This window comes from Phocoena sinus, chromosome 1 (assembly GCF_008692025.1).
Source record: "Phocoena sinus isolate mPhoSin1 chromosome 1, mPhoSin1.pri, whole genome shotgun sequence".
NCBI lineage: Eukaryota > Metazoa > Chordata > Mammalia > Artiodactyla > Phocoenidae > Phocoena > Phocoena sinus.
Genome location: NC_045763.1, coordinates 100,911,997 through 100,937,799, shown reverse-complemented (window position 1 = coordinate 100,937,799; position 25,803 = coordinate 100,911,997). Strand labels below are relative to the sequence as shown.

The 25,803-nt window shown below is 38.0% G+C and overlaps 1 protein-coding gene across 10 annotated transcripts in view; it reads right to left on the bottom strand.

Annotated features, from left to right (window-relative positions):
- Window positions 1–25,803, bottom strand: part of LRIG2 (leucine rich repeats and immunoglobulin like domains 2) — a 112,573-nt gene that overhangs the window by 58,773 nt on the left and 27,997 nt on the right. For 8 of the 10 annotated variants that reach the window (XR_004349702.1, XR_004349700.1, XR_004349703.1 and 5 more), the window contains 15 exons: window positions 23,294–23,359; window positions 21,767–21,841; window positions 21,469–21,603; window positions 20,783–20,926; window positions 20,517–20,660; window positions 19,532–19,675; window positions 19,190–19,333; window positions 16,185–16,265; window positions 15,399–15,470; window positions 15,192–15,260; window positions 8,439–8,602; window positions 5,970–6,290; window positions 4,615–4,896; window positions 1,782–2,231; window positions 1,000–1,149 (listed from right to left, as the gene is read on the bottom strand). Coding sequence is in view for 6 of the 10 variants with exons in the window: in XM_032630686.1 (XP_032486577.1) it covers window positions 1,000–1,149; window positions 1,782–2,231; window positions 4,615–4,896; window positions 5,970–6,290; window positions 8,439–8,602; window positions 15,192–15,260; window positions 15,399–15,470; window positions 16,185–16,265; window positions 19,190–19,333; window positions 19,532–19,675; window positions 20,517–20,660; window positions 20,783–20,926; window positions 21,469–21,603; window positions 21,767–21,841; window positions 23,294–23,359 (2,441 nt within the window). In the remaining 4 variants the exon portion in view is untranslated. The remainder of the gene's footprint in view (window positions 1–999; window positions 1,150–1,781; window positions 2,232–4,614; window positions 4,897–5,969; window positions 6,291–8,438; window positions 8,603–15,191; window positions 15,261–15,398; window positions 15,471–16,184; window positions 16,266–19,189; window positions 19,334–19,531; window positions 19,676–20,516; window positions 20,661–20,782; window positions 20,927–21,468; window positions 21,604–21,766; window positions 21,842–23,293; window positions 23,360–25,803) is intronic. The other 2 variants (XM_032630692.1, XM_032630723.1) reach the window with 2 other exon arrangements.

Below are 25,803 nucleotides of genomic sequence, written 5' to 3'. Positions count from 1 at the left end.
TATCCAAAAGTAGGCAGAAGATCTAAATTGACATTTCTTCAAAGACATACAGATGGCCAAGAAGCACATGAAAAGCTGCTCAACATCACTAATTATTAGAGAAATGCAAATCAAAACTACAATGAGGTATCACCTCACACCAGTTAGAATGGGCATTATCAGAAAATCTACAAACAACAAATGGTAGAGAGGGTGTGGAGAGAAGGGAACCCTCTTGCACTGTTGGTGGGAATGTAAATTGATACAGCCACTATGGAGAACAGTATGGAGGTCCTTAAAAAACTAAAAATAGAATTACCATATGATCCAGCAATCCCACTACTGGGCATATACCCAGAGAAAACCATAATTCAAAAAGGTACATGCACCCCTATGTTCACTGCAGCACTATTTACAATAGTCAGGTCATGGAAGCAACCTAAATGCCCATAGACAGATGAATGGATAAAGAAGATATGGTACATATATACAATGGAATATTACTCGGCCATAAAAAGGAATGAAATGGGGTCATTTGTTGAGATGTGGATGGATCTAGAGACTGTCATATAGAGTGAAGTCAGTCAAAAATAGAAAAACAAATATCGTATATTAACACATATATGTGGAACCTAGAAAAATGATACAGATGAACTGGTTTTCAGGGCAGAAATTGAGACAGATGTAGAGAACAAACATATGGACACCAAGGGGGGAAAGCGGTGGGGGATGGTGGTGGTGGTGTGATGAATTGGGAGATTGGGATTGACATGTATACACTGATGTGTATAAAACTGATGACTAATAAGAACCTGCTGTATAAAAATATAAATAAAATAAAATTCAAAAACTCAAAAAAAAAGACTTTAGTCAATTTTCATCCTATTTTGCATGGGGCAAATGTTTTGAGTAGCTTACTTTAAAATATTGCTTCAGATTACTGTGGAAAACTATACACTTAAAAAAAAAACTAAACAGGGTAGGCTGAAATTGTAAGCACAGATGATAAAAAGTCATTACCATCAGCGCCTTTGTGTAAATATCCATTGGCAGGAGGCATAAGTTGCTGATGACTACCTGCCTCAGAGTTGCTGTAGCCTTCCTGTGGCTCAGACAGTGTTCCTTGGGAAGACAAGTAGCTGGGAATGTCTGCAGGCAGATTGAGCTCGTCTGTAAAAGAGACATCTGTAACTCTCAAATAAAGTTAGGCAATTTAAGCCAAAACTCAGAAGACTATCTTGCAAATGTATTCTACTTTGGTACTAATGGCCAGGAAAATGTTATGTACCTAGGAATTCAACAACTCCTAGAATTTTCTCTGAAAATTATTTCTCACTAGAATTCTCCCCCAAGCTTCATTTTAAAAGTATTACCAAAAGAAAAAAAACCTGAAGTCTGAAATCTTATCCACAGACACACTTTAGCAATCTATCTGGCTGTACCTCTTCTCTTACAGGATTTCAGGGTGGGGGACAGGTGTGAAAGACTGATCTCTGTCATAACGACTCCACTCTTCCCCAAAGGAAAATTACAATGGAAATGAGCCTTAGGTATTAAAGAAAGAAGGTGCACATGCAACTGTTTAAAAGAACAAAGTTTTGGGGGACTGTCTACAAATTCTTAAGCTTATTCACTAGAGCGGTTCCATTATATCAAGAAAGTAGGACATTTTAACAGAAAAACTCTTCCTTCTATCACAAATAAATTATCAAAGCTCCTTAGTTTTTTATATTTAACAACAAATCCTACACTACATTCCTGACTCAGGTATAAGCCACAAGGGTCAACCGGGTACCACTCACCTGTGTTCGTGATACTATAGTCTTCATTTTTCCTTCTCATGTGGTAAATAACAATGACCCAGATCAAAGAGGTACCCACAACACAGCAGACCACAACAATGATGACAATGCCAACTGTGGTCCACCCATCGTCTTCATGCCCAATGCTACTCTGGGAAGAGTCACAATTGGGGGTGGAAATCACATTTAGGTAAATGTGACCACGTTCTGTCCCAAGGGTGTTGGACATAATGCAGGTATATTTCCCAGCATCTTCTAGCCCAGCATCTACAATGATGAGAAGCTGGTTGGCTGCAGCAAAGAAGTGCCGTTCTGTCACCAGCAGTGGTCCATCATCTTTGGTCCAGTTGAGGCGAGGGGCAGGACTCCCTCCAGCTATGCACTGTAGTACTGCAGTTTCACCTCGGGCTACTGTCTTGTCCTCCAGAGGTCTAATAAATGAGGGTGTCTCTAACAGAAAGATGCATTTAAAAATATTAGGCAGTTTTATTCCTAATTGAATTAGACTAATTAGGTTACGATGAAATAAGCACTTTCATATGCTCGTGGGAGGATTAGAAGTTAATGTTTCAGAAAAGCAAAAGCCTCAAAAAATCTAAATCTCATCTCAGGAATTACACCTTGAGCAAGCTATCCTAAGCAAAGAATTCAAAGATTTATATACAAAAATGCTTATTACAAAATTAGTTGTAATTTTTAAAGGTAAAGGGAAAAAAATCTAAAAATCTAGCAGAAAAATAAGTAAATTATACCACAGCCACATGATATTCATGAAGACTTAATGACACAGTAACCCTGTGATACAATATTAAGTGGAAAAAAGCAGGCATACATAACCACATAAGGATGAGTGTTTTATTTTTCTTTTTTAGATTTTTTTTTTTTTAATGTGGACCATTTTTGAAGTCTTTATTGAGTTTGTTACAATATTGCTTCTGTTTTATGTTTTGGTTTTTTGGCCATGAGGCATGTGGGATCTTAGCTCCCCAACCAGGGATCGAACCTGCACCCCCTGCATTGGAAGGCAAAGCTTTTGTTTTGTTTATAAGTATTTCTTTCATTGATCTTTTTCATTCTTTAAATTTATTTATTTATTTTTGGCTGCACTGGGTCTTCATTGCTGCGTGCGGGCTTTCTCTAGTTGCAGTGAGCAGGGGCTACTCTTTGTTGTGGTACGTGGGCTTCTCATTGCGGTGGCTTCTTGCTGCAGAGCACGGGCTCTAGGTGCACGGGCTTCAGTAGCTGTGGCTCACGGGCTCTAGAGCGCAAGCTCAGTAGTTGTGGTACGTGGGCTTAGTTGCTCTGCAGCATGTGGGATCTTCCCAGACCAGGGCTCGAACCCATGTTCTCTGCATTGGCAGGTGGATTCTTAACCACTGTGCCACCAGGGAAGTCCCAGAAGGCCAAGTCTTAACCACTGGTCTGCCAGGGAAGTCCCAAGATGAGTTTTGTGGGATTTTTTAAAGATTTATTATTTATTTATTTATTTTTGGCTGTGTCGGGTCTTAGTTGTGGCATGCAGGATCTTCACTGAGGCATGCGGGATCTTTCCTTGCAGCACACGCGTGGGCTTCTCTCTAGTTGTGGCATGTGGGTTTTCTCTTCTCTACTTGTGGTGCACAGGCTCCGGGGCGTGCAGGCTCTATAGTTGTGGCACATGGGTTCCAGAGCATGGGCTCTGTAGTTTGCGGCAGGCAGGCTCTCTAGTTGAGGCGTGAGCTCAGTAGTTGTGGTGCGCGGGCTTAGTTCCCCTGAGGGACGTGGGCTCTTAGTTCTCTGACCAGGGATTGAACCCACATCCCCTGCATTGTAAGGCGGACCCTTCAGCACTGGACTACCAGGGAAGTCCCAAGATGAGTGTTTAAAAACTCCAGAATATGTCAAAATCTTTAACGGTGTCTGAGTGACCTTCCCTCTTTTTTTCTAATTTTCTACATATCTTAAATTTTATAAACAATAAACTTATTTTTCTGATTACACAATTACACAAACCAACACATTTTTAAAAACCCTAACATCTAGAGGAAAAGAGAATTTACCTTGAATTTGAGTCCCATGAAGAAAAGTGTTTTCCAAATGTATGGATGCCAAAGGGGGAAGAGGGTGGGGGGTGGGATGAATTGGGAGACTGGGATTGACATATATACACTAATATGTATAAAACAGATAACTAATGAGAACCTGCTGTATAGCACAGGGAACTCTACTTCACTGCGCTGTACAGCAGAAACTAACACAACACTGTAAAACAACTATACCCCTATTTAAAAAGAAAAGTGTTCTCATAAGAAAACAAACTGGCTTATCAGGGGAAATCTATGAGGAAAAGACATTTTACCAGAGGATAGGATTAACAGGAGCACACTGGAAGGAAAACAGGAAATCTAACCAGAAGACAGATCATTTTTTTCATCTTATAATTTAAAAAAAAAAAATGAACTGGGGGGAAAGTTACATTGTCTCAAGTTCTCTGTGAAGCAGGTATGTGAGGCAGTATAAAAGTGCAAACTCACTACTGAATAGTAGAAAAAACATATACATGAAGTAGAAAACTTACAGAGGAAAACATAACAGGACAAAGGGATTTGAATATTCAATTCATGGGATAAAAATCTCTAATTCTGCCCTCAGAATTTCCCCAGATTTCAGTTTACTGATCCACTAATATCCTAGGCTGACATAACCCTGCATAAATTGGCAGAGCAAGGAAACAAAGATTTAAGAATCCCAACTAAAATCTCAAACATAGATTCTTCTTGCCATTAAGACCAAGAGTCAATCCATAATAAAAAGACTCCCACAAAAGCAGGGACCCACGGAGCAATAAACATACCTAACACGATTAATGAAGCATTTGCTGAGAGGCCGCCTGCTATGTTCTGTGCCATGCAGCTATAGATCCCCATGTCTTCTATTTTCACATTTGCAATGAAGAAGACATCATCCTCAGGCATGACATGCATGCGTCTCTCTCGAGCTGCAGGAAAGTCAGTACCACCATCTTTCTGCCAGGAAATCTGAGGTGCAGGGTGCCCCTCTGCAGCACATTCTAATCTGGCCATGGCACCAGTGCGAATAGTTAGATCCATTGGAGTTTTCAGAAAAGATGGCATCTCTGTTCCAAAAAAGATCACCAAGAGAAAGTGGGTGGGTGGGGGGAATATATATATATATATACACACATATATATATATATACACACACACACACACACACACATATATATACATACACTCATACATACATACAAGGGAGACTCTATTAGGCAAAATACCAACTGTTGTAATGCTCCATTTCTTTGAGAAGACATGCTCCCTGCATTGACAATAAATACTACTTCAGAGGCCATCTTTTCTCCCAGAACCTCAGGGCATGGAGTACAGTGATGACTGACTCTTCTAGAATGCATGGCAAATCTACCTGATCTCCTTGATAAGAACAGAAAAAGCAGAAGCCACAAACCTTTTTGAACATATATTTTAGAACTTAATATGTACTATGACTCTCTTACTTAAGAGACTAAATGGTGCTTCCCAAACAAACATCTACAAAGCTGTCAAGGAAACTGCATGATAAAAAAAATTTATGCCTTCAAACATCTCATAAAACAACCCAGGATCAAGACATATGTACATCTTTTGGTTGCACAAAGCCTGAAGTGTTGTAGTTATTCAGCCTAACAGGTGATAGATCAATCAAGCTGTTTTGTGTTTTCCTTTCACAGCCACAATGAAAAAGAGCATTATTTTCAAAAATGGTTTTGTGTGACTACATTTAGACAACGATAATGATCACTGGACCCAGAAATGTTCTCAATACTCCCAGTTATTGGACGGCCTGTGAACAATGTCAGGAATAAATTTCATAGTTTTTAGAACAGAATTATGGTTCTGGAAAGAAAATGGAGAATTAAAAAAAATTTTTTTTCAAAAGCATAAATAAAAGTGAAAGTAGCCCATCTCCTAGAGCCACAGAATTCACCTTTACCCCTCAGTCAAAGACTGATTAGGGACAGTAAGTGGGTATATTAGCAATCCAGTCTGTATACTGTCATAACCCTAAAGACAAAAACAGTAAGGAATCCCCCCGCAATGTCAGGTTTATCCTAATTTTCTTGGTCAAAGATTCAAAAATCAAACATGAAAAATCCTTCTAACCACAAAACTATCAGGGAGCATAATTTCTTACCATTCACAGTCAGTTTGGCTTTATGAGAATAGTTAGAACCAAAGTGATTAGTAATAATACACTGATATTTTCCTTCATCTGTGAAATTTACATTGAAAAGATGTAAGACACTAGTATATTCCAGAACTTCTCCAGCTTGTTGCTGATAACGAACAAAATTCTCAATATCAGCATCATACAAGATTTCACTGTCTTTGCGCCACAAAGTAGACATGGGTGAATCACTGCTGCTCACTGCAGTGCATGTCAGAGTCACGTTCATGCTTCTTAGAGCAACTGTGGTTTCAGGATGGGTTCTTATCTGCGGCTTGAGAAAATCATCTAAGGAGAAAAAAATGGGGCAGGAGCCAAGTCAGTTATTTATTTTTGCTTCTATAGATTCAATTTTAAAACAAATAATGTAAAATTGCATGTTATGTTTACAAAATGTCATGTAAAGGTTGAAAGGGACTATAGAGCTAGAATCCAATTCCCGTGTTTTAAGATGAGGAAAATGATGCCCAGAAGGGTCAAATGACTTGCTCTAAGATATGTAAGTCCACAGCTAAGCCTGGACTGGAACCCAGGTTTTCAGACTTCAGGGCTTAGCACTCTTTCTACCATCCCTTACTGTCACTTATGCTTTGAATGTACTTCTTAAGTATTACCAGTTACTGAGAAAAGGAGAAACCTAAATTAGAATTTTAAAACAAGCTCTAATTCTATTACCCCTTGTGTGTATGTGTATGTGTGTGTTTGTGTGTATATATAACATATATAAAAATAGGTATTCCAGGCTTCCCTGGTGGCACAGTGGTTGAGAGTCCGCCTGCCGATGCAGGGGAAACGGTTCGTGCCCCGGTCTGGGAAGATCCCACATGCCGCGGAGCGGCTAGGCCTGTGAGCCATGGCTGCTGAGCTTGCGTGTCTGGAGCCTGTGCTCCGCAACGGGAGAGGCCACAACAGTGAGAGGCCCGCGTACCGCAGAAAAAAAAAAAAAAAAAAAAAAAAAATAGGTATTCCTATTAATAAAACATACTATTTGAAAGTACTTTGTGCATAACTTTCACCTAAAATAGTGAAAAATTCCAAATATGTCAAATGTCCAAATGAAGACTGGCTTAGGACTGGCTAATAAACTATAGATTCATAAATAATAATATATTATTGGACTGATTCAGAGAAGCAGGTATATGAATTCTTAACCAATGTCTTCACTGGGTAACATTTCACTGTGCCATAAAAGTGATAACTAAAAAAAGAAGATAAATTGTATGGTGTAAGCTTATGTTTAAAACTAAAGTCAGAAGGGCATTCATGGCAATGTAAGCAGAATTTAATCATTACTAGATTCTTTGTTTTCTTCCTTAAAGTTTGTAAAAACAACTTAAGTATTTTATGTGCCTGAACTTCCAAATGTCCTAAGCATCTTTAAGTAGACTGTGGAAATACATCTGGCAATATACAGGTATCTAAATGATCAGTTACTAATGATATGCAACACAGATACACTAATCTAAAAGTTCCACTGTGTAAAGCTAGGAATTAGTTATTTTAAAGGAAATGTAAATGTAAAAGAAAAATTTACAAATTGAGAAAAAACAATATAGATGTATATTTGAAATTATAATTAAGTGCTAGAATCAAGACAACTTGCCTATGACAACTTGTCTCTGTCCCCCTTCCCCTCCAAAAAACTCCCAAACCCTGCTGCTTCTGTCTTAGGAAAATGCATCAAAAATAGAAACCGGGCTTCCCTGGTGGCGCAGTGGTTGAGAGTCCACCTGCCGATGCAGGGGACACGAGTTCGTGCCCCGGTCCGGGAAGATCCCACATGCCGCAGAGCGGCTAGGCCTGTGAGCCATGGCTGCTGAGCCTGCACGTCCGGAGCCTGTGCTCCGCAACAGGAGAGGCCACAACAGTGAAAGGCCCGCGTACCACAAAAAAAAAGAAACCAAATGAAACTGGTACATTCATACATTGCTGGTGACAACATAAACTAGTGCTACCTGTTTGAAAACACCTGGTAGCACTTTTCAAGATCTACTAAATATAAAATCATGCTTTTGAATGAATTCATGAAAAAAAACTCACACTTTTTGATTCAGGAATCTTACTACTAGATATTTATTCTAAGGTTAATAATCTCCCTAAAAGGTAAAGGCCTACATTCATAAAGATGCTATAATACAGACAGTATTTTAAATGATCATTTAAGAACACACTGAGGAAAAAAACTGCTTATGATATATTAAGTCGAAGAACACAAAATTTAAGCTACAATTACAATATAAAAGTGTTAGAGCACACCATTGTAAAGCAATTATACCCCAATAAAGATGTTAAAAAAAAAAAAAAGTGTTAGAGAAGAATCTAAAGAAATGGAAATAGATATGCTAATAGGAAAGCATTCTATTTAAAATTTTTTTTAATTCCGTTGTTAAGATAGTAAGTGCATAATATACAAAATATTAAAACAAAAATACAAACCACAGACAAAATCTTTCAGATCCACATTCAGGATGCTTTGCCCTGCTAGCCATTCAGGGTGTGCACAGCTTACATTCACAGAATGTTGAAAGTTATTATCAACCAGCCACTGAAGCAACCACTTCAAATGGCAGTCACAGAGCAAACTGCTTGTGTTCAGAATTCTGCAGAAACAAAAGGAAAAGAAGCGCCCTTTACTTTTCATTCCAAGTTTCTCCAGCATTAAAAGCTTACTACACAGGACGTCCCTGGTGGTGCAGTGGTTAAGAATCTGCCAGCCAATGCAGGGGACACGGTTCGAGCCCTGGTCCGGGAAGATCCCACATGCCACAGAGAAACTAAGCCCATGTGCTACTGAAGCCCACGCACCTAGAGCCTGTGCTCCACAACAAGAGAAGCCACTGCAATGAGAAGCCAGCGCACTGCAACGAAGAGTAGGCCCCGCTCCCTGCAACTAGAGAAAGCCCACGCGCAGCAACAAAGACCCAACACAGCCAAAAATAAATAAATTAAGAGGAAAAAAAAAGCTTACTACACACCTAAGCATTTTTCTTGCCAAAAAAATGTTTAACCTGGATCTAACCATGAAAAAACAAATTTAGACTGTCAGCCTTGTTTCCTCAAATATGACAGTGTCATGAAAGACACTAATAAAAGGGGTAGGGGGAATAAGGGTAAGGGATTTATTTTAGATTAAAGGAGACTAAAGAGTCATTACAACCAAATGTAAAGCGTGATCCTTCATTAAGAAAATATATAATACACAAAGAACATTTTTGGACATTAGGGAAATCTCAGTATGGACTGCATATTAGATAATATTATTTTATCAATGTTAACTTCATTGGGTGTGATAATACTGCTGTCGTTATATAAGAAAATAACCCTGCATAGGAAATACATGCTGAGATATTTTAAGAGTGAAGTGTCATGATGTCTGTAGCTTACTTTCGACTGGTTAAGCAAAATAATAAGTGTATGTATATACATATATGAGTGTGTGTAGAAAGAGGGAGAGAGACAGAAGGAGAGAGAAAGGGAAAGAATGAAGGAGGGAGGGAGAGCAACAGGTAACAAATTTAGCAAAGAGTTAACGATTGATGAATCCAGGTAAATGGCATATGGATGTTCACTGTACTGTCCTTTAAACTTTTGATGTTTAAAATTTTTCCCAGAGAAATTTGGGGAAGAGCTTACTATATATATTGGGACATAGAGACATCTTTGTTGTGGAGAGGATATAATTATTTTCAAATTATTTCATCAAGACTAAAAACATTTCAGCCCTGTGGCAATGTGTACAGCAACCTAAACTAAGAACCACTGACAAATGGTTTGTGGTTATAAGAGGCCTATAAAATTTACGTGAAAAGTCAGTGTTTTATTTTAATGACCCTTAAATGTCTCATCCACTTGGAAGTAGGGAAAGCAAGTGATTTTGACAACATTATAACCTGCTTTGCGTGCATCACCAAAATTCTCAAGTAATTTTAAAGTTTGATATAAAAATACCTAAGATCTGATTCCAAAGAAGTTTCAAACAGTCTTTAAGGGTACCCCAAAAGCCATACTTTATCAAGGGCAATTTTAATTAAGCAGGCCAAAAGTTACCTTTTGCATTTCAGAATTCTTATGTTATATGCATTCATTCACCGAGAAATATTTGAGTCTACTGTATGCCAGGCACTGTTCTAGGCTGTCACACTACAGTTCTCACAAAGCTTATGTATTTAGAGCCAAGCAATAAACAAACAAATGCAAAGTATAGTGTCAGAAAGTTAAGTCCTGTCAAGAAAAACAAAGCTGGGCAGAGACATAGAGACAGCAGCTACCAGTTTAGATAAAGCAGTCAAGGAAAGATTCTTTGAAGAGATGGCATTTGGGCAAAGACCTGAAAGAATCAAGAGAGCAAATCACATGAAGATCTGAGGTAAGAGTGTCACAGACGGAGGAAACTATGCACAAAGACCTTGAGGCAGATACTTAGTGTGCTTAGTGTGAAAAGCAAGGAGGCCACTGAAGCCAGAGCACAGAAAGTGAGGGGACAGTGACGGGAATGAGGTGAGAGAGATGGGCAAGAAGGACCAGGCCATGCAAGTGCTTTATAAACTAAGGAAAGAACCTGAGTTGTTTATTTCCTATGTGTGCTGGGAAGACACCGGAAGGTTAAGAACAGAGGAATGATATGGTCTAACTTATGCTTTCTTAGATATAAGTTACCTCATGGACTTACATCCTAATTCCACTACTTACCTTCAGCAAGATAACGAATGCCTCCAAAATCTCAGTTTCTATTCCTGGAAAGTGGGATTAAGAACACCTACCTCAAAATTTTTTTTAAATAAAGCATTTAGCATAGTGTCTGGCCACAGATACTGCAAGATTCACATTAGTTCCCTTCACTTCTGTTTCTTTTGCATCTTTCCACCCTTCACGTGCTAATGAACTCTGCTGTACCTAATGGAGTATATCCTGCATTCTCTCCGCAAGTATATGGATAGATATATGCCAAATATCAACAGTGGTTGTCTTTTGATTACTGGGGATTTGGGGTCTTTCTCTCCCTCTCGGTTTAACTATCTAATTTTCTAGCATGATTACATAATTTTAATGCAGAACAATTTTTAATTCATATTTGACTCTCCCACCTCCCCCCAATATTTATGCAAAGCACTGTGAAGGACACCAAAAAGTATTAAGAGATACTTTAATAAATGTTGATGTGAAATTCTGTATTATAAATATGACTTAAATTTAAAGTAACCAAGAGCAACTAAAACTTCTCAGTAAATAAGCTGCATTAGGGTTCCTGCATTAGCAGCTTCTTCAAACCAACTCAAAAAATCACCAAGTGACTCTCTGAAGAATGAAACTATGAGATTTGCTTTCACCTATAAAAATTATATTTTAAACTGATTTCTCTTAACAAGAGTTAAAACTTTCTTGCTGGTCCTCAGATTATCACAACCAAAAAAAGGTAATACTGATATGCAGTAAGTTGTGCCTTTTCAAGTTAAAGTAAGCCTTAGGAGAAATAACTCAAAATATCTCAAGATACCAAAAAAATAAATAAGCAAGCCACTTTAAAAATCTGGCAGACGACTTCCCTGGTGGCGCAGTGGTTAAGAATCCACCTGCCAGGAATATACAGTGGAGAAAGGACAGCCTCTTCAATAAATGGTGCTGGGAAAACTGGACAGGTACATGTAAAAGTATGAGATTAGATCACTCCCTAACACCATACACAAAAATAAGCTCAAAATGGATTAAAGACCTAAATGTAAGGCCAGAAACTATCAAACTCTTAGAGGAAAACATAGGAAGAACACTCTATGATATAAATCACAGCAAGATCCTTTCTGACCCACCTCCTAGAGTAATGGAAATAAAAACAAAAATAAACAAATGGGACCTAATGAAACTTCAAAGCTTTTGCACAGCAAAGGAAACCATAATCAAGACCAAAAGACAACCCTCAGAATGGGAGAAAACATTTGCAAATGAAGCAACTGACAAAGGATTAATCTCCAAAATTTACAAGCAGCTCATGTAGCTCAATAACAAAAAAACAAACAACCCCATCCAAAAATGGGCAGAAGACCTAAACAGACATTTCTCCAAAGAAGATATACAGAATGCCAACAAACACATGAAAGAATGCTCAACATCATTAATCATTAGAGAAATGCAAATCAAAACTACAATGAGATATCATCTCACACCAGTCAGAATGGCCATCATCAAAAAATCTAGAAATTGGGCTTCCCTGGTGGCGCAGTGGTTGAGAGTCCGCCTGCCGATGCAGGGGACACGGGTTCGTGCCCCGGTGTGGGAGGATCCCACATGCCGCGGAGCGGCTGGGCCCGTGAGCCATGGCCACTGAGCCTGCGCGTCCGGAGCCTGTTGCTCCGCAACGGGAGAGGCCACAACAGTGAGAGGCCCGCGTACCGCAAAAAAAAAAAAAAAAATCTAGAAACAATAAATGCTGGAGAGGGTGTGGAAAAAAGGGGACACTCTTGCACTGCTGGTGGGAATGTGAATTGGTTCAGCCACTATGGAGAACAGTATGGAGGTTCCTTAAAAAACTACAAATAGAATTACCATATGACCCAGCAATCCCACTACTGGGCATATACCCTGAGAAAACCAAAATTCAAAAAGAGTCATGTACCAAAATGTTCATTGCAGCTCTATTTACAATAGCCCGGAGATGGAAAGAACCTAAGCGCCCATCATCGGACGAATGGATAAAGAAGATGTGGCACATATACACAATGGAATATTACTCAGCCTTAAAAAGAAATGAAATTGAGTTATTTGTAATGAGATGGATAGACCTAGAGTCTGTCATACAGAGTGAAGTAAGTCAGAAAGAAAAAGACAAATACCGTATGCTAACACATATATATGGAATTTAAGGGAAAAAAATGTCATGAAGAACCTAGGGATAAGACAGGAATAGAGGCGCAGACCTACTGGAGAACGGACTTGAGGATATGGGGAGGGGGAAGGGTGAGTTTTGACAGGGCGAGAGAGAGTCATGGACATATACACACTAACAAACGTAGTAAGGTAGATAGCTAGGGGGAAGCAGCCGCAAGGCACAGGGATATTAGCTCGGGGCTTTGGGACAGCCTGGAGGGGTGGGATGGGGAGAGTGGGAGGGAGGGAGACGCAAGAGGGAAGACACATGGGAGCATATGTATATGTATAGCTGATTCACTTTGTTATAAAGCAGAAACTAACACACTATTGTAAAGCAATTATACCCCAATAAAGATGTTAAAAAAAAAAAGAATCCACCTGCCAATGCAGGGGACACAGGTTCGAGCCCTGGTCCGGGAAGATTCCACATGCCAAGGAGCAACTAAGCCTATGCGCCATGACTATCGAGCCTGCAGTCTAGAGCCCGCGAGCCACAACTACTGAAGCCCACGTGCCTAGAGCCCGTGCTCCACAACAAGAGGAGCCACCGCGATGAGAAGCCCACGCGCCGCAACGAAGAGTAGCCCCCACTCAACGCAACTAGAGAAAACCTGTGTGCAGCAGTGAAGACCCAATGCAGCCAAAAATAAGTAAATAAATTTATTTTAAAAAAGAATCTGGCAGAAAATAACAAAAGATGATCTCCATGACATTTTAACTTTTGTTATTATCTTAGTTATTCACCTTTTACTATATGCCAGGCTCTGTGTGGAGTATCTTCTCAAAACCCTCAAAAGCTTTCTAATGCACTTAGAGGGAAAAAAGTCCTAACTCCTCATCGCCTATTAGGCCCTACATGATCAGGCCTGTTTATGTCTCTGACCTCATCTCCTACCATTCTTTCCCTTGCTCTTGTCTTCCAGCCACATCAGTGTCTCTGCTGTTCTTCAAGCACAAAAAGCAAGCTCCTTCCTCAGGGCCTTTTCACTTGCTCTTCCCTGTGCCTGGAATGCCCTTCGCCCAGTATAAGATGGTTTGCCATTTCATCTCACTAAAGGCCTGGCTCAAAGGCTGTTATCTTCAGAAAAGCCTTCCCTCCCTACTTCAAAATAGCAATCCCTGTCATGCTGTACACCTTTGACCCAGCTTTTTCTTCAGAACATTTATTATCTGATGAGATATTATATACCTACTGGTTTACTATTTATCTTCCTAACAGAATTTTGTAATATGCTATGAAGGCAGAGACTTTGTCTTGTTCACTACTGCGTTTTTAGCATTTAGAACAGTACCTTACATAGCAGATGACAATAAACATTTCTTCCATAAACAAATTATCTCATTTTATCTTCACATAAGCCTGAGGGTGGTGCTCTTCCCATACTGAGAAAGGAAACTGAGTCCTAGGCTAAACACACAGTTGTAAAGAATGGGGCAAGAATCTAAACCGAGGCAATTTGAACTCACATACTTCCAGTGCATCTCAAACTATATGTGGAGAAGGACCAGTTTTTTAAATTCCCAATCTGTTATAGATCAATACTTATAAAATTCAACAGAAGTGTCACAGTAAGGTCAAATTGTTCTATAATTTTCTAAAAAGCTTGCTCTGAATTTCTATCCTTCTCTCGTCATGAATCAGCTCTGGTCCACAGACCTCCCTTTGAATAGCCTTCAGGCAAGGCAAGATAAGTTGATATAGCCCATTGATTCTTACCAGTGGCTCAATATCCGAATCACCAGAGTTTAAAATTAAGAGCAACGCCCAACTAACCATCCCACCCCTGGGAAATCCCCCCTGGGAAATAAGAACAATTTTTTTAAATCATGAATGAAAAAACGTTAAAATGATATGTATTTTTCTATCATAACTATTCAACAGTTTTGGAACATTTTAGTAGTTTGAACAGATTAGAGACATCCTCTGTGACCATTATACTGAAAGTGCTAGATCACCTCCAAAAATTACATAATACCTTAATTGTAACTCATCCCAAGAGAACACATGTCTCCAACAGTCCAAAAAGGAAGAGGGGAATAAAAAAGGAACAGTAGGGTAAACATAAAGCATAAGCAGCGTTGCTAAGGTCTCTTTAACTATATGCATCAGCAACACAGGAAAAAAACAGGTCTTGGAGCCATACACTCTGGACTTTTCAATGTTATTCTTAAATTACATCCAGTCACTAAAATAACTGAATGCTAACACTTTCTTTTTTCCTGCCTGGATTGTGTGCTTTGGGAAACATCTGGGTCACATTCATCACACTTTAAGCACAAGTGTGGATAATGATCTAATTAGTGACAAAAAAGACTTAAGTTACGTACAGTTCTTTCAAGCGAGTCTGGGAAAAAGCATTTTCTTGGATAGACATTATAGCATTGTTGTTCAAATCTCTGAAATGAAGAGAAATGAAACATTACCAGTCACCATTTCTACAATTAAGTTATATAAACACTTTAAATGGTCATGAAAACCTCTGCTAAGAGCAAAGATTATTTATATACTGAGCAAAATGGCTGAAAAATACTTACAGATGCTCAAGGGATTCAAGACCAATGAATGCTTTCTTTGTAATTGACTTAATCTGATTTCCTTGTAAGATTCTGAAATACAAACAGACCTTTCTAATAAAGCTCCACTTATCAAAATTAAATTCATTAAAATAAACATTTACCTATAACAAGTGAAAATAAGCCTAATATGCATTCTTAAGAAAGTTGTGAACCTTCATTATTAACCAGTGTGAAGCATAGAATAAATGTGTCTATTAAGATGTCAGTGCTCAGTGAGGTATCTATAAACAACCATCCTGACCACAGATACACCTGTAGTTTTCATATAATAAACTGGATTACATTCCCAGTTTCTCCCTTCTCAGCAAAAGATCATCCGGTCAAAGAAACTCAGACAAGTGTGAAGTCTGGGAGACATTCTTATGGGAGAAGACCTAAAATCTTGCTTGAGAGAATCCTCTCTTGCTAAATTACCCATAAATCTCACATGATTAAACAGATCATGGTTCAATTCTGGTTTCAGTGCATTTCTTTTACTTAAATCAAAATTTTAGTTCCATAAATAACTTCTCTTTAAGTGACACTAGGAATGTTCTTTCAGAAAGTGCCCCACCACAAAAAAACAAAATGAAAAACAAACCAAAAAACAAAAACCTTAATAAACAATGAAGCTTCTTCCTTTAGTGGGTGAACCAGAAGGCTCAGACTTTCTAGCCACAGCAAATAGACACAATCCAATCACATTTACAATTGGTTCTTTAAAATACACCTTCATAGACATACATAAATATCATAAGTACATACAATTTAGTGAGACTTGTGAGTCCAGCAAAGGCTTCACTAGCATCTTCTATGGCCCATGAAATTTCATTGTTTCTTAAGTTTCTACGAAAATGTCAGGGATAGACAGGTTATGTTAGTCAACATGACCATTACACCATCAGGCATCATCCTGACATAGCAATGCTAATTTTAATTTTGGTCCTTACAGTAAAGGTTAGGTTATTTATGATAAACACTCAACTCTTCTTTTTAAAGAATACCTGAGATAAGCATGTAAGAACTAATTCTCGTAAGCTAAGAATTAAGCCGATCTTGATAAATAAATTAAGCAACCTGCTAAGAGTATTAATCTTCCTAGCTAATAGCCCGTAATTGTGTTAGCATATTAAAAATTATAGTCAGGGCCCTACAAAGAGGAGGATTTCAAGATGCAGGGGGTATGGCTTACAAATCTTATTTCAGACTAATGGGATTTTGGGGTGATCCAAGCCTTCCCCTGAGGCCTTAAATCTAAAATGGCTGACGAAAAGTAATGTCAATACAGAGCTTCACAGCTCAACAGCAATTAAACATGCCCCCTGGAAAGTAAGAATGATATACCCATGTGCTAGAGTGATCACTCTGTTTTCTTTAAAAGGAAAAGTATGGATCTTTTAAAATCCACTGTTCCATTCTCAGACGAAATGCAATTGCACCACACCATGTCATCATGGAAGAAATACCAGTTAAAGATATTTAATCACTTTTGCTTCCTTAAGTCATCTCATAATAAAGCACAAAGTTTTTTTCTTTATAAGACATATGTAGGGCTTCCCTGGTGGCGCAGTGGTTGAGAGTCCGCCTGCCGATGTAGGGGACATGGGTTCGTGCCCCGGTCTGGGAAGATCCCACATGCTGCGGAGCGGCTAGGCCCGTGAGCCATGGCCGCTGAGTCTGCGCATCCGGAGCCTGTGCTCCGCAACGGGAGAGGCCACAACAGTGAGAGGCCCACGTACCGCAAAAAAAAAAAAAAGACATGTGTAAAGTTATGTGAATAACAGTAAGGAGATAGGAGATCACTCTTCCCATTTAGCTATGTCTTTACCTGAAGTGAAAGCTAAGAAAGATCATTTTATTTTACTAAAGAATAAACACTGAAACAACTGATGGCTCAACTCTGCAGGACTTTTCCCTCTCCTCCACAGAACAGCATAAATAGAACTCACTCACCAAAGGGAGTAAGAAGTATATCTACTCTGGCAAGAGCGTTGATCTAAAGCCGGAATATCTCAGATCTGTTCCTAATTCTGCCTTAACTATTTTTGTAGCATTAGATAATCATTTACGTCTGCAATTACTTTCCTAAACTTTAATGCTAAAAGTAATAATCAGTGGTGTACTAAAAGAACCTGTCTGCCATCCCATGCACTGCCAAAAGACTACAGCTGCATCTGATATAAATTCCTGAGTTTGCACTGATCTAATTTAACCTCTGATAAGGTAGAAAAGAGAAAAAATTTTTTTAAAAAGGAAATCACTTTTACTTTTTCAAGGCCAAATCTAAAGGAGGACTACTTCATTAAGTTAAAAAAAAAAAGAAAAAACATCAAACACACACAGGTGCACGCATAGACACCTTCACAAAATTATCATGCTTTCTTTGTCACTTATGGTTAGGTCCCAAAGTTGGGAACCTGCCTCTTTTCTGAGACCATTTATCAACTAAACCTGATGACCAAAAAGTTCCCTATTCAGGAACCTTAAGAATCTATAAATTCTACTAATTACTCTTTTTCTCTTATTCTGCTCTATGTTTGAGATTACTATATTTCATTAAAATACCTCTTCATTCAATTATATTCCATGATCAGGGTAAAACATTCAACTTACAGAACAACAGAAGTTTAGAGTTGAAACTGCCTTTTGCAACCATCTAATCCTATGTCCATCCTTCACTGGACATAAAAAAAAAAAAAAACAAACAAACAGGAAAGGCTAAGTAATTTTATTCATCTGACAGTAAAATGAAAAGCACATGAGGGACTTCCCTGCTGGCGCAGTGATTAAGCATCTGCCTGCCAATGCAGGGGACACGGGTTCGAGCCCTGGTCCGGGAAGATCCCACATGCTGTGGAGCAACTAAGCCCATGCGCCACGACTACTGAGCCTGCGCTCTAGAGCAAGCGCACGGCAACTACTGAGCCCACATGCCACAACTACTGAAGCCCACACGCCTAGAGCCCATGCTCCGCAACAAGAGAAGTCACCACAATGAGGAGCCCATGCACCACAACAAAGAGTAGCTCCCGCTCACAGCAGCTAGAGAAAGCCTGCATGCAGCAACAAAGACCCAACACAGCCAAAAATATATAAATAAGAAATAAATAAATACATAAATTTATTTTTTTTTAAAAAAGCACATGAGCTTTAGCATAAAAAAGACCTGGGAAAAGACCTGGGTTCTAATCCTGGCCCAAACATTTACAAGGTATATGACTTTAAACAAATCATTTAATCTCTCTGAACCTCAGTCCCCCAATATGGAAAAGAGCAATAATATCCCAGTACTCTGAATGCACCTGGCACATATCAGATCATTAATAAATGTTAGTTTTTTCTGTCCAAAGTCATGCAGCAAACTGGTAACAGTGAAGAGGTCTCCTGCCAGAGCTGTTCCCACTATATGTCCTGCATCCTTTTGAATGAGAAGTGGTAGATCTGGTACACTACTGGTAGGTCAAGGTCAGAGGAGTAAGAAAATGTGCATTCCTGACACTAGCAACTGTGTTTTATTCCACAGTAACTGGCACAATAAGAGATGCTTTGTTGTTTAGTTAACTCAGAATTAAAGTACAAACTGAAATGGCTAGAGATACATAAAATTTACATATAGGGATAGAGATAAGCAAGACTGTCTTGCCCCAAGGCATAGGAGAGAAGAACTGCAAAATATTAACATACATAATATGTACACTGAGTAGCTGTTTTTGCTTTAGTGCTTTAAAAAAATTAGTAAAAAAATCCCCAAAAAGGAGAGATACACTTACAGTGTCTGAAGATTGGAAAGAAACCTAAATACACCATCAGCAATGTGAGTGACTCTGTTGTCCCCTAAGTTCAATCTCTCCAGTAAGCTCAGACCCACAAAGGCAGATTCATCCAGGCGGGTCAACTGGTTATAGGACAAATCACTAAAAACAGGAAACATGGAAGGTAAATTCACTCTCTTCTAGTTCAACTTTCATATTCTTATTCTACTTACATGATAAATTTAGGGCTTTCAAACTTCTAATAAAGAGGGATATTAGATCTCATTACTGGCCATGAGAATGACTTACTCAATCTGCTCTAGTCTCACAGCTTCCACTGAAATGCCATCTCACACTTACAGTTCAGACAGTCTTTGGCAGAACTCCCATGCATCAGGGCTGATTCTTTCAACAGCATTCTGGCTCACATAGAGCTGTTGTAACATTCGCAAGCCATACAACCACCCCTTGTTCACTTCTGTAAGGTTATTATGCTCCAGTTCTCTGCAGAATTAAAGAAAGGAGGAAATATGTTTCAAAACAAGGCATGCAGGACTTCCCTGGTGGCACAGTGGTTAAGAATCCGCCTGCCAATGCAGGGGACACGGGTTCGAGCCCTGGTCCAGGAAGATCCCACATGCCGCAGAGCAACTACGCCCGTGCACAACTACTGAGCCTGTGCTCTAGAGCCTGTGACCCACAGCTACTGAAGACCACATGCCTAGAGCCCGTGCTCCGCAACAAGAGAAGCCACCGCAATGAGAAGCCTGCACACCACAATGAAGAGTAGCCCCCATTCACCACAACTAGAGAAAGCCCGCGTGCAGCAACAAAGACCTAACGCAGCCAAAAATAAACAAAATTAAATCTTTAAGAAAAAAAAAAACAACAAGGCATGCAATGAGAAGATTCCAAAAATCTTCACTAAGTCTTGCACAGAGAGGCATATACCTTTGCTCAACCCAAGTGAGCAGACAAATTCTATTCATAAATATGTACATGTTTCTTAAGATTTAGTGCAAGTAGCCTGTAAGACTCTCTAAAATATCATATCTATAAAATCAACTCACCAAGAGATACAGTATACCTGTTCTGGATAAATCCTAATAATTTTCATCAGTCAAACATTAAGGGAATATAAACTTTTCAGATGAAATGTTTGGAAGAATGATGACAAAAATACCAGTTAGATAACAAAGCTTAAATCTTAAATTATTTCACATAAGAGAAGGGAGGAAGAGCTAAAGTACTTTGTTATAATTAAAGCTACTATCCTAGCTGTTCGGCACTGAAAAGCCCCAGACTCCCTTCCTAACAATCTCCTATTCTAGTTCATAGTACTTACAATTCTTCCATGTTATCCAAGCCAAAAAAAGCTCCATCCTTGAGTTTGCTAATTCCATTCCGCTGCATTTTCAAAGATCTTAAGGAGTCTAGACCTTGGAATGTGAGACCTTCCACAACTTTAATCCTGTTTCTTTTAAGTTCCCTTTAACAGAAATAGTTTTACAGTCAAAAAATTGGTTTGCTGATTTGCCCTAATAATAATAAAAAGAAACAGACATATAAGAAAAAGCAAACTTCTTATAATCCATCTATTTAGTTACTCACAAGAATTGGAGGTGAGGTAGCTTGAAGATCTTGGGTGGAATCATGCTAATTCTATTCCTGTTTAACTTTACCACTAATAAGGAACTTGACAAATTATCGAAGCAACCAGCCTCCAAGATGGTTATCCTATTATTGCTCAAATTCCTAAAATGAACAAGATAACAACAAAAAAATTCAGTGACACTAAACATTCTACCACTGTAAAGCTGCCTCAAGTCTATGACTGAGCCCCAGCTCTACCACTTAGCAACCGTATGCAACTTTACAAATCATTTAACTGCTTTGTTTCTTCAAGTACAAAATAAGGATAATACCTACTTCATTTGGGTTGAAACAGTATGTGTGAATGTGCTTTGTAAACTGTAAAACACTAGCACTCACGCTAATTATCACCACCATTACACAGGTTAAGCACTGTTTAACAAACTACTCCCATTTACCTTTTACATGACTGTTAGTAAAACATAATCCAGAATTAAATCTCAAAAATTACCCTGGATACTTAATATTTTCTGAAAATAGTGTACTCTTTAAGGGCAGAAAAAAAACAAAAAAATCTAACCTAGGTTTGTTTCACATAAACGTATCAAAATCACAATAAATAAGACATATCTGAGAAGATAAATATCAATGAATAATAAACATGCACTTCAAATTAAATCTAGTTTAAACTCTATTTTACTTACAGGTATTTAAGCTGCATTCGAGGAAATGAAGATGTCTTGACTTCTGATATTATATTTGAGCTGAGATCTAAACTCTCGAGAGCAGGGTAAAACTGGAACGCTTCTGCATTTATTTCTGGGATTATATTATGGACTCTATAAAACAAAGATTATATTGAAGCTATTGCCAGTGATCCACCCTAAACCACAAAAATGTTAAATAATTAGGATCAACAACAAGGGTACCTAAAACAAAAACCAAAAAAAACTGTGTACTATGCATAATTTAAGTAAAAGACCTGAAATTTTATTTACTTACAATGAGAGAAGAGTAATATTAGTGGTTGGTTCTCCAAAATATGGGATTTCAGTTAGCTCATTATAATTCATTTTCCTGAGTAGGGGGAAAAATAGATATAAAAATTTAGTGAGGGAAATGCTACCTCGAGTTCTAGTTTCTGGCTGGTACATATTCTTTAGGATAAATGCCAAATTTGAAAAAAGCCTATGACCCAGAATGAGTTAGACTAAGTATTTTCTACTGAGAAATTAGAGATTTTAATAAAAAAATGTTTTCATGGTATAGATCTATGATTTGATACCAATATTAGAAAGGTTAGGAAATATTTTGCACATTAAATATTTTTAATCCCAGCAAGGTTATTTGAATAGTTACTATTATGACTGCTAATTTAAGTCCTTCTTAAACAAAGAAAGAATAATTCATATCTCTCTATATATATTTATTTATAATAAAATAAATTTATATATAAGTTAATTAAATAAATTTTTAAAATATACACGCACACACATATTTTTTTGTTACTCAAAGTTAGGGAAAGTTGCTTGAGACCACAGACCTAAAAGATTATCTCAATTGTTTTAGTAGCAAATCTAATGCAATCACATTTCACCAACCTGTTTTTCAATCACTGAACAACCTCAACAATCTAGAATACAGAAAAGAAGCCAGAAGTAAAAGGCCTCCAAGTAATCAACTGAAGTTACAAAGTCCATGTAATAAATAATAAGGCCATGCACTTCCCACTAAGCATTTTCCTTTCCTCAGGACCTACGCTTTCAGCTAATAAGCTTGTCAATTGTTCATTCAGTCCACAGCAGATTAGGGGCAGCCAATTTGAGGCAGGGAAGGAGAGAATGCAGAACAAATGAGAGCACAAAGTACCCCTTGTCAGAAAGAAATTCAAAAGAAAATTTCATCTGAGGATTCTGAGGGTGTTTAGTATAGAGGTAAACAGGCCTCAACAGTTGTGCCTCTGGGAATACCACAATGCAATAACTGATATTAATAATATTTTAGAAACTTCTCTCCAGAAACTACATAATAATACATCTCAGTACTAAAGGAAAAACTTCAATGAAGAGGAAAACTGAATTATATTAACTACCATATTCCAGGTGATACCAAAAATACTGTATTTCATATAAACCTACTTCAGACATGATGCTTCCACCTTAGACAAGTCAAAACATTTAAAAAAAAAAATTTACACAATACAGAGTTTCACTGGCTGAAACTCTGGCAAAAAGCAAAATAATATATATTCACTCTGAAGCCGGGAAATCTTACTTTAGGCCCCAAGGAAGTAGAACAGTATTTCTACGCAGTTTACAAGTTGAAATCACCAATGCAATGGCATAATACCCAGAGAGTTTGTGATACTAACAAAGCCAAAGACAAGTTTAGGCTTTTAAACATGTTTTAATCTAAAGTTTTCTTTCCTTCAATTTTTTGACATTTTTGCATTAAACATCCTGAAATTCATAATTCATCAAATCACCTCAAAGAATTTAATGTAAGTTTAAATAAATAAAAATAACTTACACTTCTTGTAATGTTTGAGATTCCAAGCTTATGTTCCAGTTAGACAACCGATTATGACTCAAATCCCTAAATGGAGGATAAGAGATCATTCTTAGTTTAGCCCTGGAAAGCACACTTAAAGAAAAAAACAAAACAAAACAAAAATAGGAATCTAAACGCCCTATCAAATGTGAATTTAAGTAGTACAGATAAAAAGAAATGTTTATAATGGATGAATAAAATTTTATGTAGATTTCAAAATAGCTCTTTTACTTTCTCCTTTTTATAAGGGTTTTTTGTTTTTGTTTTTACTAACTAGGAAATACATTCACATGGTTCAATAATCAAAAAGTATAAAAGGATATAGAGTAAAAAGTCTCCCACCCTTGTCTCCAGCCATCCAATTTCCCTCCCCAACAGCAACAAGTGAAAATATACCGTTTCTTTTACAGCCTGTCAGATACTTTATGCATGTACCAGAAAAGTTTTACACAAATGGTAGAATAATTTACACATTATTTTGCCCCTTGGTTTTTTCACTTAACAACACATCTTGTAGATCATTCCACAGAGATATTATGGTTTCTTTATCCCTTCCAGTGATTATGTTACACTTTATTATAATGCAGTATGCTTTACATACTTTTGAAAGAAATATATACTTTTAAAGTAACATAATACAAAGTAATATATACTTTTAAAGTAATATATACTTTACATAATATATAATATATATTACACTTTAGCTGTAGATAAACTTGAAGATGGATTAGATTTCACAAGTCAAGACAGTGAGCTTATGTATTAGAATTGGGGTTGATCACATCCTTGATAGAGATGTAGTCTTCCTTAAAAGCAAAAAAAGCAATCTAGCTTCAGGGAAGGGAAATTCATCTCACTCCAAGTTACGTTAATGATGATGGTGGTGGTGGCGGCAGCAGTTAACATTTATTAAGTGCCAGGCACTCTTCTATGCACTTTATACATATAAATCTGCCTAAGTCCACACAACAACTTTATGAGGCAAATACCAGAAACAGACAGAGATTAATAATTTGTCAATCCAAGGTCACACAGCTAATAAGTGAGGAAGTAAAAATTTTGAAATTCCATCTCACTTCTAGTGAGTAGTTTATTAGATACAGCAGAGATTTCACTCAAATTAGTCATGAGTGTAAATGTTTAAATAGGCTTAAAAATTCACCTTGCTGCTTTCTGGCATCTTTTCAAGACTGAGGTGGAATCTAGCCCACACAAGCTGTCTGCCCAAGAGATGTATTACACATTACAATATGGCTAGCAATAGGGATACACTAGAGAAACATTACAGATCACTTTATCTCACTGTACCACCACGGGCAGTTGACAGATGCATGCAGTTTTGAACGATGTCTCTATCACAGCACAATTTGTTCTCAGCTAGTTTCATGTCTGTCCATCTGTAAAACCTAGCCACTTTCATTTAAGAGCTTAATTTACACCATAATATAACTAAGGCTAGATCAAACTGTCACTTTTTCACACAGTTCTAAAACCTTTATTCTAAGATATATGGCACCAGGTATCAGCTCAAGGACACTCATGAATGGAGGGGTGTGTTGGGAAATGTTAAGAGAGAAAAACATGAATTCACTCCACATAAAAATCTTATATGCAGACACTGTCATCCAATTCACACTTGCTACCGAACAACAAACACAGAATTTCACACGAGTGAAAAGATGTTTATTTACTGTGGTGTTTCAACTTAAGGAGAAATGCGACTGCTCTAATTTAAGTTAGATACTCCATATTCTACTGCAAGGTGGCTGGTCTGGCAAACAGAGAGCTAATATCATCTGTATAGTAGGCTACCACAGCATCATTTACTTCTACATCTCATGCTTTCTGGAATTTTCCTTTTACAGATTAAGGGCTTTCATTTTAATCAGTGCCTCTAATGCCTTTCCAAACCCTAACCTCCTTGGCAGTATAACTTTTGATTGTACTATCCCCTATATTTCTCTCATGGATGTCAATGATGACCAGACAATCAGTTTTAAAGAAAACCATTATTAAAGAATTCGAAAGCAATCAGATTAAACTTAACTTATACATAGTATAAACCACTATATATTCAGGATCAGTGAAAACTGTCCACTGTCTCTACTGGGTGAAAGAATAATTTTCTCTGTGTGCTTGAAAAACCTCTAACACTTTTTGATGGAATCCAAAAGATACCTGAAATAATTTGGAGCCTCTCTACAGACTAATACTGTCTTAAGAATATATGCCTCAGGGCTTCCCTGGTGGCGCAGTGGTTAAGAATCCGCCTGCCAATGCAGGGGACACGGGTTCCAGCCCTGCTCCGGGAAGATCCCACATGCCACGGAGCAACTACGTCCGTGCACCACAACTACTGAGCCTGCGCTCTAGAGCCTGCTAACCGCAACTACTGAGCCCACGTGACACAACTACTGAAGCCCGCGCACCTAGAGCCCATGCTCCACAACAAGAGAAGCCACTGCAATGAGAAGCCTGCGCACTGCCAC